The sequence below is a fragment of the Sciurus carolinensis genome, chromosome 1 (genome assembly GCF_902686445.1).
Source record: "Sciurus carolinensis chromosome 1, mSciCar1.2, whole genome shotgun sequence".
In the NCBI taxonomy this organism is placed as follows: domain Eukaryota; kingdom Metazoa; phylum Chordata; class Mammalia; order Rodentia; family Sciuridae; genus Sciurus; species Sciurus carolinensis.
In genome coordinates, this window is record NC_062213.1 from 155,822,580 (window position 1) to 155,841,169 (window position 18,590).

General features: G+C 33.4%; 1 protein-coding gene across 6 annotated transcripts in view; it reads right to left on the minus strand.

Moving 5' to 3' along the window:
• Lepr (leptin receptor) overlaps positions 1-18,590 on the minus strand; it is a 120,469-nt gene that overhangs the window by 91,367 nt on the left and 10,512 nt on the right. For 5 of the 6 annotated variants that reach the window (XM_047518996.1, XM_047518984.1, XM_047518990.1 and 2 more), the window contains one exon: positions 9,670-9,745. In XM_047518996.1, the coding sequence (XP_047374952.1) occupies positions 9,670-9,709 (40 nt within the window). In that variant the 5' untranslated portion in view covers positions 9,710-9,745. The remainder of the gene's footprint in view (positions 1-9,669; positions 9,746-18,590) is intronic. The other variant, XM_047519004.1, reaches the window with a different exon arrangement.

The window sequence follows — 18,590 nt, forward strand, 5'->3', positions numbered from 1 at the left end:
ACAATATCCTTGTACAGAAAAGAAATCACATTTCTCCCCGCAGAGTGCGGAGGACAGAAGAAGGAACCATTGTGCAGCAGTGGCACAGGGACTGGCAACTGAAGGAGCCGATTCCTGCAAACATGAGACTGACCCAAAATACAGGCCTGGCAAATCCACACTGCACAACATAAAGTGTGCCTAAGTGAACAGGAGAAAATCAAACGTAGAGAGAGGTTTACACAGGGGACATTTGGTCCTGGAAATCTACCCAACCCTCATGCTCCCCCTATAATCTGGCTGCTTGCAGGACTAGCTGGGAGAGATGGGCCTGGCCAGGAATTCGAAAGGGCAGGGACAGAAGAGACTGAGTTTGGACTGAACCAGGAAACTTGGGGTGCCCAGGTGACACAGTGGACTAATAATTGGCTCCTCCACCATAACAGTAAAACCCAGTCTTCCAGCATGCACCCTAGACGTGTGCTAATTTACAATCTCCAGACCAGCTGGATTCCAGTGAAAAGTCTGAAAGGAGTATAAAACCTTGCTCCAGGAGTTCCACCTACAGGATTACCTCTCTCACCCTAGCTACCCCACTCTGAGGGTGGAGCAAGCATCATACTCCAGACAACCCACCTCACTGCTGAGAAGGGAAGCTGAGACTCTTTTGAAATCCAATGGAAATAATTCTTTTGATATCTTTTCCCCCTTTTTTTCCATTTCTCTACTTAATTCTGACCTTAATGGTTCATGGTAATTTATACATATTCATATATTTTTTTCTTTCCTCGTTTCTAGCATTTTTGAAACCAATTATTTTTCACGAATCAGTTTTTTGAGGAGTAGGAAGTTTGATTAGCATATTTCAATTTTGTAATCTTTTTTATTTTTAATTTTTTATATTTTTACTTTATATATTTTTCCTCTCATGAATCTTTTCTTCCATGAACAGCCAATTTCTATTGGGGAAAAAAATGTCTTCAAACAAACCAAGACACTTCAATAACAGAATCCATCGCCACCACAGTGGGATGAACATCAGAAAAGGAGTTTAGAATATACATAGTTAAACTAATCTGTGAGGTAAAGAGTAAGGAATGATTAATCAGAGATAAAATATAGGAAGTGAAAGATCACTTCAACAAACAGAGATTCTGAAAAAAAATCAAGCAGGAATCCTTAAAATGAGGGAAACAATAAACCAAATTAAAAACTCAATGGAAAGCATCACCAGTAAACTGGACCACTTGAAGGACAGAGTTTCAGGCAATGAAGACAAAATATATAATCTTGAAAATAAAGTTGAACATGGAAAAAAGATGTTAACAAACAATGAACAGAACTTCCAAGAAATATGGGATAACCTGAAAAGACTAGATTTAAGATTTATTGGGACAGATGAAGGCTCAGAGATATAAATGAAAGAAATGCACAATCATTTCAATAAAATAATATCAGAAAAATTCCCAAACCTAAAGAATAAAATGAAAAATCAAACACAGGAGGCTTACAGGACCCCAAATATACAAAATTACAACAGACCCACACCAAGGTATATTTTTTAAATTATAAAATTGCCTAATATACAGAATAAGGATAGAATTTTAAAGGCTGCCAGAGAAAAATGACAATTCATGTTTAAAGGAAAAACTGATCCAGATCTCAGCTGATTTCTCAACCCAGATCCTCAAAACTAGGAGGTCTTAAAACAATATATATCAAGCTCTGAAAGAAAATGAATACCAGCCAAGAATCCTATACCCAGCAAAATTAAGCTTCAGAATTGACGATGAAATAAAACCCCTCCATGATAAACAAAAGTTAAAAGAATTCACAACTAGAAAGTCTGAACTACAAAACAAACTCAATAATATATTTCACAAAGAAGAAATGAAAAATAAAAGTGAAAACTAGCAAAGGGAAAGACTACTCTAGAAGAATAATCAAAGGAGGAACTAATTCAAATTAAAAACCAGAAATAAATTTAAAATGACAGGAAATAAAAATCATATATCAATAATAACATTGAATGTAAATGACCTAAACTCATCAATCAAAAGACACAGACCAGCAGATTGGATTAAAAAAACAAGACCCAGCAATATGCTATCTCCAAGAGACTCACCTCATAGGCAAAGGCATCCACAGACTGAAAGTGAAAGGATGGGAAAAAATATATCACTCACATGAATTACATAAACAAGCAGGGGTTTCTATCCTTATATCAGATAAAGTGGACTTCAAGCCAAAGTTAAACAGAAGGGACAAATAAGGACATTTCATACTACTGAAGAGAATTATACATCAAGACTTAACAATCATAAATATTTATGCCCCAAACAATGGAGCATCTATGTACATCGAACAAACCCTTCTCAATTTCAAGAATAAAACAGACCACAACACAATAATACTGAGTAACTTTAACATGCCTCTGTCACTACTGGATAGATCCTCTAAACAAAAACTAAATAAAGAAGTTATAGAAGTAAAAAACACAATTGATAATTTAGACTTAGGAGACATATACAGAATATTTCATCCATCAATGATTGAATACACTTTCTTCTCAGCAGCACATGTATCCTTCTCTAATATAGACCATGTTATGTAAGCTATCACATACATGGGCATACAATTGTAATATTACCTTAATACATTTTTAGTAGGGTTATTTTGATAGGTCCCTGTCCATTGATATTAATTTTTATGTTCTTGCTTTTTTCTTGATTAGACTTGTTTGATTTTTATCAAATTTTAGCTATATTACTTCTTCTCTATTTCATATATTTCTGCTCCTACTCTTATGTTTTCCTTCCTACTACTTAATTTGAAAATAATCTGATTGTTATTCTAGTTTATGATAAAAGTACTTTAAGTTATAAATGTTCATCTGAGTACTGTTTCATCTCAGAGATCCTGATATATTAAGCTTTTATTATCACTTAGTTCAAATCACTTATTATTTACTTTTCTTGTGCTTTCTTCCTTGACCTCTGAGATATTTATAAGTGCACCATTTAATTCTGAAATAGTTGACACAAGGGGTTGTGGTTCTTTCTATATGTCTTAAGGTGATCGATTTCTAATGTAATAAATCATGCAGGAAACACTGATTTCAAATTTTAAAAAGTAATGAAAATTCTTTTTCTATTGATTATATTGGTTACATACATGTCAAAACTGCACAAATTGCAAACTTCAAATACATGCATTTTACTGTACTTCAACTTTACCTCAAAAAAACAAAAAAGGTATGGAAGGAAAAAAGAGGGCTGGGGATTTAGCTCAGTTGGAGAGCACATCTGGGCTTAATCCCTAGTACTGAAAAATAAAATAAAAGTAGAAATCCTGTATCCATGTGAATATGCATAAAAAATTCTGATGCACATGGCCCAATTACTCTCCAAGAAAAGGACAGACTAATTTACACCTCCACCAATAGCATATAAAAGTGCTTGTTTTTCACATTGTTGCTATTAGCAATCTTTAATGTTGTGCATACTATGGGCAGAAATCATATTGTTGTTTGAATTTGCATTAATTTAGTCATATTAAACACAATTCACTTTTTTAAATATTTATTAACTGATTGAATATATTTTTCTGAAGATGGGAACTATGGGGATTTTGTTTGATTTCATTCCCATCTTATTTTGTACCCCCAATTTCAAAGCATATATAAAGGGGGGAGCATATACCACTAAGTTCAAAGGGGACATATTTACTACCAATGATATTTGAAGTATTTTTAGGTAATGGAATATTTTTATTTCATGACCATTTATTTATTTTTATGTAAATTTGAAAAAAAAGTTGATAAAGTTTGTATCTGAAATACACTTAATGTTGAATCTGAGTTGATTTTAAAATATACTAAATAAAATAAATAAAACTGAAAAAATACAATTAATAATTAGACTTAATAGATATATATAGAATATTTCATCCATCAATGACAATATGCTTTCTGCTTTCTTCTCAGCATCACATTTATCCTTCTCTAAAACAGACCATATCTTAGGCCACAAGGAAACTCTTAGCAAATACAAAATATTAGAAATAAATATCTTGCATCCTATCAGATCATAATAGAATGAAATTAGAAATCAACAAGAAGCTACTCTAGCACCTGAAGACTAAATAATGTGCTATTGAATGACCAATGGATAGCAAAGAAATTAGGAATGAAATAAAAAAAAATACTTAAAGGTAAATGAGAATAGCAATACGACATATCAAAATCTCTGGGACACCATGAAAGTGGTGCTAAGAAAAAAGTTCACTGCACTGAGCTTATTCATTAAAGAATAGAAAGTCAACAACTAAATACCTAATATTACATCCCAAAGCTATAGAAAAAGAAAAACAAATCAACACCAAAAGCAGAAGAAATGATTAAAATCAGAGCTGAAATCAGTGAAATTGAAACAAAAGAAACAATCTAATCAACAAAAGTTGGTTCCTTGAAAAAAAATCAGTAAAATTGATAAACTCTTAGCCAGCTGACAGAGAAAACTCAAATCACTAAAATTTGCAATAAAAAGGAAATATCATAACAGATACTACTAAAATACAGATGATAAACTACTTTGAAAATTTATACTCTAATAAAACAGAAAATCTTGATGACATCAACAACTTTCTAGAGACATATGACCTACCCAAATTTAATCAGGAGGACACTGAAAATTTAAACAGATCAATTTCAAGCAATGAAATTGAAGACACCATCAACAGCCTACTAAGAAAGAAAAGCCCAGGACCAGACAATTCTCAGCCACATGACCTTCTTCAAAAAAGAATTAACACTAATCCTCAAATTATTCCACTTCATAGAACAACAGGGAATCCTTCCAAACTCATTCTATGAAACTAGTATCACCCTGATACAAACAACAGACAAAGACACATCAAGGAAAAAAAAATTTTAGACCAATATCCCTGATGAACATAGATGCACAAATTCTTAATAAAATCCTGGCAAATCACATACAAAAATATATTAAAAGTACTATGCGTTTCATTCCAGGTTGGTTCAACCTGTGGAAATCAATAAATGTAATTCATCACATCAATATACTTAAAGAAAAAAAATCACATGATTATCTCAATAGATACAGAAAAAGTTTTTGACAAAATGCAGAACCCCTTCATGTTCCAAACACTAGAAAAACTAGGGAGAATAGGAACATACCTCAACATTGTAACAGCTATATGTGCTAAACCTAAAGCCAACATCATTCTAAGTGGAGAAAAATGGGAAGCATTCTCTCTAAAAACGAACAAGACAGAGATGCCCTCTTCCACCACTTCTATTCAACATAGTCCTGGAAACTCTAGCCAGAGCAATTAGACAGAAAAAAGAAATTAAAGGGATACTAATAGGAAAAGAAAAACACCAACCATCCCTATTTGCCAATGACATGACTCTATATTTAGGAGACCCAAAAAACTCCATTATAAAACTTCCAGAACTCATAAATGAATTCAGCAAAGTAGCAGGATATAAAATTACCATCCAAAATCAATTGCATTCCTATACATCAGTGATGAGTCAACTGAAACAGAAATTAGGAATACAATCCCAGTCACAATAGCCTCAAACAAAAAAATTGGGGAATCAATCTAACAAAAGAGGTGAAAGACCTCTACCATGAAAACTACAGAACTCTAAAGAAAGAAACTGAAGAAGACCTTAAAAGATGGAAAGTTCTCCTAAGCTCTTAGATAAGTAGAATTAATATTGTCCAAATGGCCATACTAGCAAAAGTGCTATACTGATTTAATGCAATTCCTATTAACATTCCAATGACTTTCTTCATAGAAACAGAAAAAGCAGTAATGAAATTCATTTAGAAAAATTAGAGGCCTAGAATAACCAAAGCAATCCTCAGGGAGGAAAGTGAAGCAGGAGGCACTTCCAGATTTTCAATTATACTACAGAGCTATAGTAACCAAAACAACATTGTATAGGCACTAAAACATAAAGACCAACAGTACAGAATAGAAGACACAAAGACAAACCCACATAAACACAGGTATCTCATACTAGACAAAGGTGCAAAAAACATGCACTGAAGAAAAGATAGCCTCTCCAACAAATGGTGCTGGGAAAACTGGAAATCCATAACAAAATGGAATTAGACCCTTATCTCTCACACTGCACAAACTTAACTCTAAGTGGTTCAAGGACATAGGCATTAAACCAGAAACCCTGTACCTACTTGAAGAAAAAGTAGGCCCAACTTTACATCATGTCAGCTTAGTAACGAACTTCCTCAATAAGACACCTAAAGCGCTACAAGTAAAATCAAGAATCAGTAAACAGGATGGTATCAAACTAAAAAGCTTCTTCACAGCAAAGGAAGCAGTCAAGAACATAAAGAGAGAGCCTACAGAATGAGAGAAAATTTTTGCCACCTGCACCTCAGATATAAAATTGATCTCCAAGATATATAAAAAATGCAAAAACTTAACACCAAAAAACCAAATAACCCAAATCAATAAATGGGCAAAAGAACTGAATAGCTACTTCACAGGGGAAGAAATATGATCAGTCAACAAATAAATGAAAAAATGTCCAAAAACACTAGCAATTAAGAGAAATGCAAATTAAAAAATACACGGAGATTTCATCTTACTACAGTCAGAAGGGCAATTATCAAGAATACAAGCAATAAATGTTGGCGAGGCTGTAGGGAAAAAGGTACACTCATACATTGCTGGTGGAATGGCAAACTGGTACAATCACTATGGAAAGCAGTTTGGAGCTTCCTCAGGAAACTTGGAAAAGAACCACCATTAGACCCAGTCATCCCATTCCTCAGCATATAACCAGAGGACTTAAAATCCGCAAACGATAGTGACATGACCACATCAATGTTTATAGCAGCTCAATTCACAATAGTTAAGCTATGGAACCAGCCTAGGTGCCCTTTAACAGATGAATGGATAAAGAAAATGTGATACATATACATAATGGAATATTACTCAGTCATAAAGAAGAATAAAATTATGGCATTTGCCAATAAATGGATGGAACTGGAGACTATCATGCTAAGAGAAATAAGTCCAATCCCAAAAAAAACAAAGGCTGAATGATCTCTCTGATGTGCAGTTGCTGACTCACAATAGGTGGGGAGCGGGAGGTTGTTCACCAGATTGGAGAGAATGGGGTGGGAAGAAGGGAGGGAGCGTGGGAATGGGCAAGACAGTGGAATGAATCATACAAAACTTTCCTATGCTCATATGTGAACACATACATGACCAGTATAACTCCACATCATGTACAACCACAAATATGGGAAGTTATACTCCACATATATATGAAATCTTAAAATACATTCTGCCACGTATAACCAAAAAGAACAATTTTTTTTAATTTATTTTTATTGTAAACAAATGGGATACATGTTGATTCTCTGTACACGGAGTAAAGGTATACCATTTGTGTGATCATACATTTAAGAAAAAATGATATTTCTTGAAAAATACTGAGAGAGTAGGTGTTAAATGTTCTCACCACAAAAACAATAAATACATAAAATAATGCCTTTGCTAATTAGTTAGATTAAACCATTGCAAAAGGCATAAAGACTTCAAAAGTCACCTTGTACATTATAAATACATATAATTTCAGATGCCAATTTCCAACATATAAATAAATTTCAAAAAAGAACTGGAAAAAGCAAAATCAAATAAGTGAAAAATTAGCTTGGTTTTTGCCTGTCTAAAATGAAAAGTCATCAGCAACGGGTGACTAATTTCAAACAGAAGACTGCTGTGGCTCACAGCAGTTGAAAGCATAAGGCAATAAAAGATCACGTGAAGCTTTCTCTGGAGAACAATCCTGCAGTGGGGAAGAAGAAGGACATTTAATGTCTTAGAGCATTCATTCTCCTGGTGGGATCTGCAGTGGAACTCCCTCACATACGTACCATCCCTTGATAAGAGACCCTTCAACATCACACGTGTCATTAACTTTCCAGTTATAATACAGAGCAGCACTGACAACATCATCACCCTTCTGTTTGAAAATAAACCCATGGTTTTGTGTCACAGTCACATACTGGTGTGACTACTATTACCAATTAAACTGCTCCTTGATAAAGAGAATTAAATTTCTGACTAGCATCTATTTTATAAATTAATAATGCTATATTTGCTAAATAAAATTAAAATAGCTAAGTGTCACTATCTTCTCTTTAAGTATGTGCATAGAGGTGTTAGTGTATCATAAATTTTCTGAACTGTAAAATAATTACAAAGAAAATATCTGCAAACATGACAAACTGTTAAGACTTATGATGGTCCATGTTATGTTTCAGCTGGACGGGGCCCAGGGACGCCCAGACATTTGGTCGAACATCATTCTGGGTATGTCTGTGAGGATGTTTCTGGATGAGATTAACATTTAAATTGGCAGACTGAGTGGATGGTCCTCATCCAAAGTCCTGAACAAAACAAAATGGCTGACTAAGAGACAGCGCCTGTGCCTGACGCCTCTGAGCTGAGCTGCTGTCTTTTCCTGCCTATGGACCAGAACTGAAACACTCGGACTCAAGTCTGTTGGCACTCAGACTGGAACTCCCACCGTAGGCTCTTCTGGTTTTCAGGCCTCTGGACTTGGACTGGAACAACACCATGCCTTGCCTGGGTCTCCAACCTGGCAGCTGTAGAGATATCTTGGCACCTTTCAGTCTTACTGCATGACCCAATTCTTTATGGTAAATATCTTTGTATACACACACATGGGTATGCAGCACACATACCCACTTCAGTGGTTTTGTTGCTCTTGGAGAACCCTAATACAGAGCTAACTATCTACTACATTTTAGAAATTTTTAAATTCAATTAGGAATATAACCCAACAAGAAAACGGTCAAAGTACATATGATTATATGATATGATATATGCTATCAGAATCATATCAGATATACAAATGATCAATAAACTCAACCTCACAAATGATCAAACAAATAAAACTGAAATGAGATTACATATTTGTTTATCTGACATGGCAAAAATGATAGCAGAAAAATGATAATGTACATTTTTGGCAGAAATGCAAAGGGATGGCAGCCTTATGTTGGGATAGCAAAAGCTTTGAAGCCTTGTGGAAGAGATTTCATAGTATCAAATTTAAAAATATAAACACTATTCAACATAAACATTTCTATTTAGGAATTAATTCACAGAAATAGTCTTCCAAACATTCAAAGATGTATGTATAGATTTTCAATGCAACGTTATTTGTTAAAGAAAAATGTCTATCAATCCAGAATTGTTAAATAAAGAACTTAAGATACATTCATGCAATGCATTGTTATAAGACCATTAAATTAATAAGTACATCAGTAAATACTGGTAAGAAAAACTGTCTAATAAATTGAAAACTTGTTAAGTGGAAAAAGAAATATGCAGATCAAAATGTAAAGACCAATTCGAGTTTTGCAACTTTAGATGTGTGTGTGTATGTGTTAAAATTCTGGAAGAGTAAAGTATCAAGTTGTTTTCAGGAGATTGGGAAAGGTTTTTTGTTTTCACACTTATAATATGATTTGGTTTATCATGAGCATATATAAGAATTCCTAATTGGAAAAAGGAAATTCTGTTAGTCAATGAAACAAATAGTATCTCTAAAAGCACAATCTCTATATAAGGACATTAAAACAGAAAATAACTTACCCCAGTGCAACAAAACCACACAGAGTTTTTGACAAGTCATCTTACTTCAGGGACACACACCTGAAAAATAGCAAATCTAAAACAAAAACACACATATGCAAAAATACATAAATACCAGCTGTCTGTAGAAAATATAAGAGAAAAAGAATTATAAATAAGTATTAAAAACTAATCCTCTGTAATAATCTGGACCAATATCAAAAAAAGTCTTCCACATTGAATTATAAGTTATAGATATATTGCTATGCACATGTTATTGTTATCCTACACAGTTAAAATATAAGCCATATAAGACAAAAACAGTCAATGTTCCTTTATGCCACAGACCAGCAGAAGTATCACAGGACAAAAGTGAATTTTCAACTCAATAAAAATAATCACAGTGTTGATTAAATATATAACAGGCAATCTAACACCATTAATATCATCTTCTTCACAGGTTTCTTTTTTAATGCTTAGCACTCAATTTTTAAATTTCTTATTTTCTAAAGCCTTTATCTTTACTGTGATCTTATAAAGTCAAATGGTTATGGCATAAGTAATGACTTATATTTCTCATAAGAATAGAAAAATTCCAAAATGTTTTTAAAAACCTAGTATTCATTTGTGGATAACAGTCACACTGAAGAGTTACCAGAGTAATTCAGGGAAGGCCTCATAACTTAATTTATCCAAATACCACTGATGACTTCAGGGATATGCTTTCCCGCAAATTCTACTCAATTTGAAATACATCATGAATAAGATTATTTTTACTATTACATCATGAATTAGAATGGCAGTAAAATTTTAATCTATTAGGCTTGACTTATGATGAAATCCTATAAGACATGGATGTTTAAATCTTTTTTTATGATCTGGAATTTAGAACTCAGTCCACAATACAGATGCAATCTGAGATTTAAAAAAAAAAAAAAGCCCGGAATTGCGTCCGGAGTCTTGGATGCTGGCCTCCACTACTCTTCTACTGATCAGCTGCAGGACTTGGGATTGCAACTCTATCGACCTCTGGTTCCTCATCTACAAACAAGACCGCAGGATGACCTCTACAGTTTCTTTCAGAGCTGCCTATGATTCTGAGAAATTTTACTTTAAAATAGAAACCCCAGCTTTACTACAAAGAATGTTAGAAATTATTAAATGAGAAACACGCCTCAAAACTCACCTGAGGAATGGCACCATGTGATGAGTAAACAAAAAGGGGGTTTGTTTATTTTACAACTTACAAACTCTTAGGAAGAAAATGGATGAATGTAAACAATTTGTGGCCTGATAAATTTGTTTTTCAGAGTATTGATCTATCGTTGGAATTTGGGTTTGACAAAATTCGTTGGGATTTTGTGAAATCACAACCTTTCTTTAAAGATCTCTAGGAACCGGTTCCATATTTAGAATTCGCATGATCTAATCATATTAATATATGCAGGTATTAATATGATTTTAATTTGTTCTGTTTTTTTGTTATCTGCTTCTGATATAAAATGTCCCCGTAAAATAAGTTCAAGAGCAGGTTTCATAGTCAGGATGTGTCACAGATACAACACACCACTGGGCAGTTTTGACTGAACTAGTGACTACTCAGTCCAAAAATTGATTTGGCTCACATTTAACTCAACTGATCTGCTAAGTGACCACGAGATCAGCTGTCATCCTTACATGAGACAACTATTCCTTTATTTAATGTTCCATGCAAAACACTAATTTTTCTGATGGTTTGAATTTTTGCAGTCAGATTTCATTCTTATGTAACAAAGAAACAATGACAAGTGTAAAAGGGCCTAGATACAGCCTTGAAGAGACCATGAAAGGTGGCATCTCGCAGACTCAAAGAGAGATATTTATGTGCACCCTAAACTGTAACAAAAGGAATACAAGGAGACTTACGAGAACAAACAGTACAGAAAAATACAACAACAACAAAAAAAATGTAAACTATGAGAAAAAAAAATCAAGCAAAGGGAAAACTAATGGTAGGGTAACCAAAATGAGTCAATTGAGTCAAATATGCCAAACAACTATCAATTTGAATGTGCTTCCTAGACCATAATTTGTTCTAAATGTTCTTACAGCCCAATAAATTCACATAGTATGTAAAATGAAACTTAACAGGTAATGGAAAAAAGTAAATTGATCCTAACACTAAGAATAAAACATTTTCCTGATTACCTTCATAACATAGCAGGTCCAGTACCAGAGTTTTATGGGAATTTCAAATTCCAATAACTTATCATCCCCTGCCACCTCCAATATCCTGTTCAGAGTCACCATTATCTCGTCCTTGGACTCCCAAAAGAGGACCTTTCCTGGTCTCCCTACCTCTGCCATTTCTTCCCAGTTAAGTCTGTTCTCAAAACAGCAGTAGTCATGTCTCTCTTTCTCAAAGCACTAGAACACTCCCTTTTCACTCAGTATAAAAGTCTAAGCCCTACATAAGACTCTGGAGTCCTAGATCCCAATGGTCTCTCTAACCTCAGCAACCACTGCTCCCCACTTTGCTCTAGTCCCCTCCTCAGAGGAGCCCTGTTGGCCATCCCATCTGAAGTCACAATAGTTTCCCTATTCTAACATCTCCTATCCACTCTTTTGCTTAAATGTTTCACCTATCACTTAACACTACTCTGAATATGCTATTTTTTCCTTGTTTTGTCTCCCACCGGTAGAATGAAAACCCTATAAAACCAAGGAATTTTTTTTTTTTTTTGCTGATTTATTTTCTCACTACATCCTTCACAAATATAAGCCTACCCCTCATGTAGCAGGTGCTACATATGTATTTGCTGGACAAATGAATAAAAGAATAAAGAATGGCTGGTTGTATCTCGTGGAGTCAAAACTGAATGCTAGCTGTAAAAGAGGCATCCTAATATCATCCATATAGAGGTTTTTGAGGATCTAGCTTAATACCAAGAAGTGCTTCAGAATAGTGATTCTGAATGCTTAAGCATTTATGAAACATGGACCTGGTTGAGAATTTGATGGGAGCAATGTAAAACCACCAGGAGGAAGCACTTGTACCCAAATGTTTTAAGTGGCAAACAAACCCTCTGAAATTTATCTAAGGCTCTCAGATTGAGTTGCTCATATCGATAAATAAATGAAACACACATTCCTTAGGAAATCTTCCAGAAGTATAATTCCATGAATGCAGAGTCTATAAATAAGAATGTGTATATAAGGTTGGCAAAAATATGTCACATTCTGACATTTAGGGGGCTAGGCCTTCATCAACAAATGTCAGCTCCTTGATTAAGTACCTAAAAGAAGCCATCAGTTGACAGACACTGCCCAATGCAGAAAATTAACATTCTTCTGTTTTCACTTAATAACCATGCTGAATGGAGTCATAAATGAAGAGCTGAAGAAAGCCTTTAGCATAATATCAAAATCTTATATTAAAGGAAAACAGACCACAGGAGACACAGAGACAAATCAGAGAAGAAAAGAACAGATCTAGCCAATGTATAATGAGTTATCCTTGGGGACATTTCAGAAGATTTTGCTTCACAGAATCACAAACTAAAAAAAAACTAATCACAAAGGAATAAAGTAAAAAAAGAACTTTTGAAAATTAAATGCACAGATGCATAGTGCAAGGTTTTTCCAATTGAAAGGTTTAAAGACAAATTTGCATAATTAATATCCCCAAGGGGTGAAGAAGACAGAAAAGGGGTTTTTTCCTTTTAAAAAAATAGGTAAGTTACCTTTGATAAAGTTAAGAGACTGAAATCAAACTAATAGTATTTTCAGAAAAAGAAAATAGGAGAAAATTACCAAGGCATTAATACAAGAAAATTCCCCACAGTTGATTAAAAAGCCCAAGTGTTCAAACTGAAAGGAAGAATAGAAAAAGACCCATTCCTAACACCAGGTTTAAGAAACCTCAGAACAGCAAAGAGTAACTTTTTTCCATTTGGAATAAGAAACAGAATGGGAACATGTTTCACTCCAAACTCTGAATGTTTTAGAGAAGACTATCTAGAATTAGTTGCCTAATAGAAAATGACTTTCATTTTTGATTTCTACATCCAGTGAAGAAACTACTGGAAGGAAACAAATAGATTTTGCAGGAATGCAATGACTTAGAAAATTGATATAGAATGACCATTTTTCTCAAAAATAACTACAAAGTGTTCCACAAAGTGAAGAGTAAACCAAGGAAGAGGGAATCTGTGGGTGGTGAACCTGACCACAGCCAGTTAGCTGGGTCTGCAGACCAGGGAGCAGCTGCAGAACAGATGGCTGAGAAAGGATGGCAACCAGGAACACAGAGATGGAAGGCAGCTGGATACATACTGTGACTTTGAAACTGGACGATCTTGAAAATAAGGCAAAAACACAGAATAATTTAAAGGGTAAAAGGAAGTCAAAATTTAAAATTGAAGCCACTAAACCAATTTAGGAAATGAGTCAGTGAGCTTAAAAAAAAAAAAAAAAAAAAAAACTGCAATGGATTCTGAAAAATAAAAAGAATAAGTAGAATCTGAAAATTATTAAGGATGCAATGAAGAAGGTCCATTTACTCTTTCCCAATAAGGACAAATAAAGGGAAAACAATTAAGTTGAGTAAAGCTTTTCAGGGTCATGAAATAAATATGAACCAGAATAAAATATGACATTATTTTGAGCAAATACAGGACTTAAAGAATCAATTTTTAAAAAGGAAGAATCCCCTTAACCTTGATCCTTGTAAAATTCTTAGAAACATGAGTGAAACATTCTTTTCTTAATTGCTGTATGAATATCCTTGACAGCCCACAGTATGATATGTTTGGAGAACTGTTGTCATCGACAGCTCCACGTGCAAAAACAATAAAACAAAAAGACTATGAATAAGAAATCCTTACCTAAAATATTTGATTCATACATTCCTCCTAAGAATAAGATTTCAATAGAAATTTTTTATCTAATTCTAAAAGAATTATTTCAGTAAGTATGGAACTAAAATTCTAAATGATGGGAAAGTGTTACAAAATAGTTAAATAGGTATCTTTCTTAATGATTATAAAATAGTGGTGAATTTGAAAAACCCAGGGTGTCTTAGATTTTAAGAATTACAATGCCTTGGAAAGAACAGCAAGATCAGTACATTACTTCCAGTTTGAGAAATCATAAAAGATTCCATGGAATGCATATTTAACAGTCCCTGCAAAACAGGGACAAATATGAAGCACAGCATTAAGTAATGCAACACAGACTCTCACTTTCACAGAACCTATGGTCAGTAGGAACAAAGAGCAGCCAAAGGGTGGAGGTTAAAATAGCAGGACCTCCTGTGCAAGAATTGATCTGCAAGTTCAGAATCATGGAGTCAAAAGACCAAGAAGCCACATGACCAGATGACTGCTTTTTATACACCATATTTTTACATCCTATTGGTTCTATGAGAAAACCTTCTGCCCACAAGCAGCATTATTGTAAGACACCCAGGGCACCAGAGAAATGCCCAACTACCTCCTGGATGGTCGAATACATTAAGTACACCATGATTTTAATAACATCTTGCTAACATAAGAGCAACTGCAATTAATGGGTGTTTATGTGTGTGCCAATTTGTTCTGTCTACATATGCACGTTTGTGTGTGTCTATGTATGTGTATAATTTATTTTCTTTCCTGTCCTAAACACTGACCAGTTTGGTTCAGAAATTCTGTTGTTACACAGAGAAATCTAATTGTTCAATTATCTCATGTTTATAGTCTCTCAATTTTCATACATTTAGACACCCAGTAACAGCTGCTGAAGTAAAATGAGAAAATATAATTCTGAGAAAAACTAAGTTGTCCTACACCTTCACAAAACAGATATTTGGTACCAGCCAGTCTTAAACATGACTTCACATTTTTAAAGCCTTATTGTAATACCATTATGGAAGCTCCTGAGAATCTCTTATTTGGCTCAAACCTTTAGCTCTCAACTAGTACAACAGATAAAACACTTAGATGGCGCTCCCATAAGATGAACTGACCATTCGAGGGTGGGGTGTGCTCACCCATGTCCCCATGTCCACTGCACTTGGGCACTCACACTCATTCCCCCGCTCAGCTCTCCCTGCCCCTTTCACCTTCTCTAATTTTTTTTCTCTTTTCTGTAATGCTTATCACCTTCCAATATATAGCGTAGTTTGCTCATTTAGTTTGTTCATTTTTTATCTGTCTCCTGTTGTGTTTAACAAGCATAAGGATGGTCATTTGTTTTATTCAACATCTAAAATAATATTTAACCCAGACTAAGGGTTCAATAAATATTTGCCAAATAAATGAAATTAAAGATATTGGTAATATATGTCAAGAGGGTTTAAATGGAATTTAAAGTAAGCTAATGCCCTTGAATGTTCCTCAATTCATTACTGTTCAAACTTCTTTCATTTTCAGATTTGATGATTTAAGGACTCATGATTCTTCTACAATAGTCACTGAAAGATTAAAACTTATAAAGTAGTTATAGAAAACTTGGAATGATAAAAAAGTAATCAACCTAAAATATAAAAATAAAAAAGGGAACAAGAAACCAAAATATAGCACAAATAAAAATGAAAGATGAGTAAATACAAGCCTAAATATATCAGGAATCAAGTTGAATAAAAATTAACTAAATTCTTCAGTGAAAAGACAATGAATTTAAAACACCCTAAGAAATGTGTGTTGTTTAAAAGAAACATATCTAAAAAAAATCAGCTTGAATGGAGAAGGATGGAAATAAGATAAATGCCATACAGAGATACATCCAAAAATAATATGAAGAAATTGAAAGCAAAAGAATGACAAAAGATTTACCAAGCAAAAGAAAGGTAGTGAAGTTATATTGCTATCATACAAAATAGTCTTTAATGCAAAAAGAAACATTAAAAATGAAGAAGGTAACTTCAAACTGATAAAAGATTCAACTAACCAAAAATGTAAAAAAAATTATTTCTATATGCACATTATCATATAGTCTCAAAGTAATATGCATACTGTAATGAAGCCTCAAAATGTATAAAATGAACAAAAATAAGACAAATGAGAGTCTATCAAACCAAGAAACTCCTTCATAGCCAAAGGAAATAATCAACAAAGAGGGAACCTACAGAATGGGAGAAAACAATTGCAAACTATTTATTCAACAAGGAATTAAATCCATGTACATAAAGAACTCAATAAACTCAATAGCAAAAAGTAAATAATCACATTTTTAAAAAGACAAATTATCTGAATAGATATTTCTCAAAAGAAGATACACAAATGACCAGATATGAAAAAGGGCTCAACATCACTAATCATCAGGAAAATGCAAATCAAAACCACAAGGAGATAGCACCTCACTCCAGTTAAAATGGTTATAATCAAAAAGACAAAAGAAAAAAAAAACTACAAATGTTGGTGAGAATGGAAAGAAAGAAGAATTCCTATGTGATGCTAATGGGACTATATATAAATACAGCCATTATGGAAAATAACATAGAAACTCCTCAAAAAACTAAAAACACAATTACTAAATGATCCAGCAATCCCACTCCTAGGGATATATACAAAGGAAATGGAATCAGTATATCAAAAAGATGTTTGCACTCCTGTGTTTATCGAAGTACTATTGACAATAGCCAAGATATTATATCAACCAAAATATCCATAGATGGATGAATAGATAAAAATTGTATATATACAACAAAATATTAATAATCCAAAAAGAGAATGAAATTCTGTCATTTGCAACAACATGGATAGAACTACATGGATAGTAACATGTTAAGTGAAATAAGCTAGATGCAGACAAATACAACATGGTTTCACTCATATAAGCACACTTAAAAAGTCGACTTTATAGAAGTATAGAATTGTGTTCAGAGATTAGAAAGTTTAGGGAAGAGACTGGATAACAGATGCCATGACACAGTTATGTAGGAGGAATAAGTTCTAGTGTTCTATAGCATAGTGCTAAACTATAGTTCACAACAATTTATTATGTAACTTAATAAAGAACTAGAAAAGAGAAAACCTGTAAACACAAAGAAATGATAAATGTTTAAGGAGAATAATATGCTAATTACCCTGGAATATTGCATACATGTATCAAATGATCATACTATAACCTATAAATATGTCAATTATTATGTATCAATATAAAACAAATTCCCCCAATTTTTTAAATATATAAAGTAAAAAATTCAGAACATTGCAAAGAAAAAAGAAATAAACAGCATGGTAACCAGATTTTAATACATTCTCCTTTAGAATGATCAGAAGAAAGCAGACAAAAAAAAAAAAAAACTATGTGAAAACATGAGACAGGAACAAGATTGACAAATGTGACATACATAGAACTCTACACCCAAAAGTTGCAGATTATGTATTATTTTCAAAAATCATCAAAACACATACAAAAACTTTATGCAAAGACAAAAAAATGTTTCTAACAAATCTAAAAGATTAAAAGATAATATTCTTGGACCACAGTGTTTTTTAGACAGAAATAAACAGCAAAAACACAACTAGGCAAATGCTGTATGTTAGAATATTAAGTGCTTTTAGACTGCTAGAGCTAATAAACAATTTTAGCAAGGTAGCAGCTTACAAAAATTAACATAAAAATCAGGAGCTTTCATATATATGAACAATGAATCTGCTGAGAAAGAAATCAGGAAAACAATCCCATTCAAAATAGCCTCAAAAAATAAAAAGTAAAAATACCTAGGAATAAATCTAACCAAGGAGGTGAAAGACCTCTATAATGAAAACTATAGAACACTGAAGGAAACAAAAAAAAAAGATAGAAAGACTTCCCATGTTCATGGATAGGCAGAATTAATATTGTTAAAATGACCATACAACCAAGAGCAATGTTCGGACTCAATGCAATTTCCATCAATATACGAATGACATTCTTTACAGAACCAGGAATAAAAGTCCTAAAATTCATTTGAAAGAATTAAAGACCCATAATAG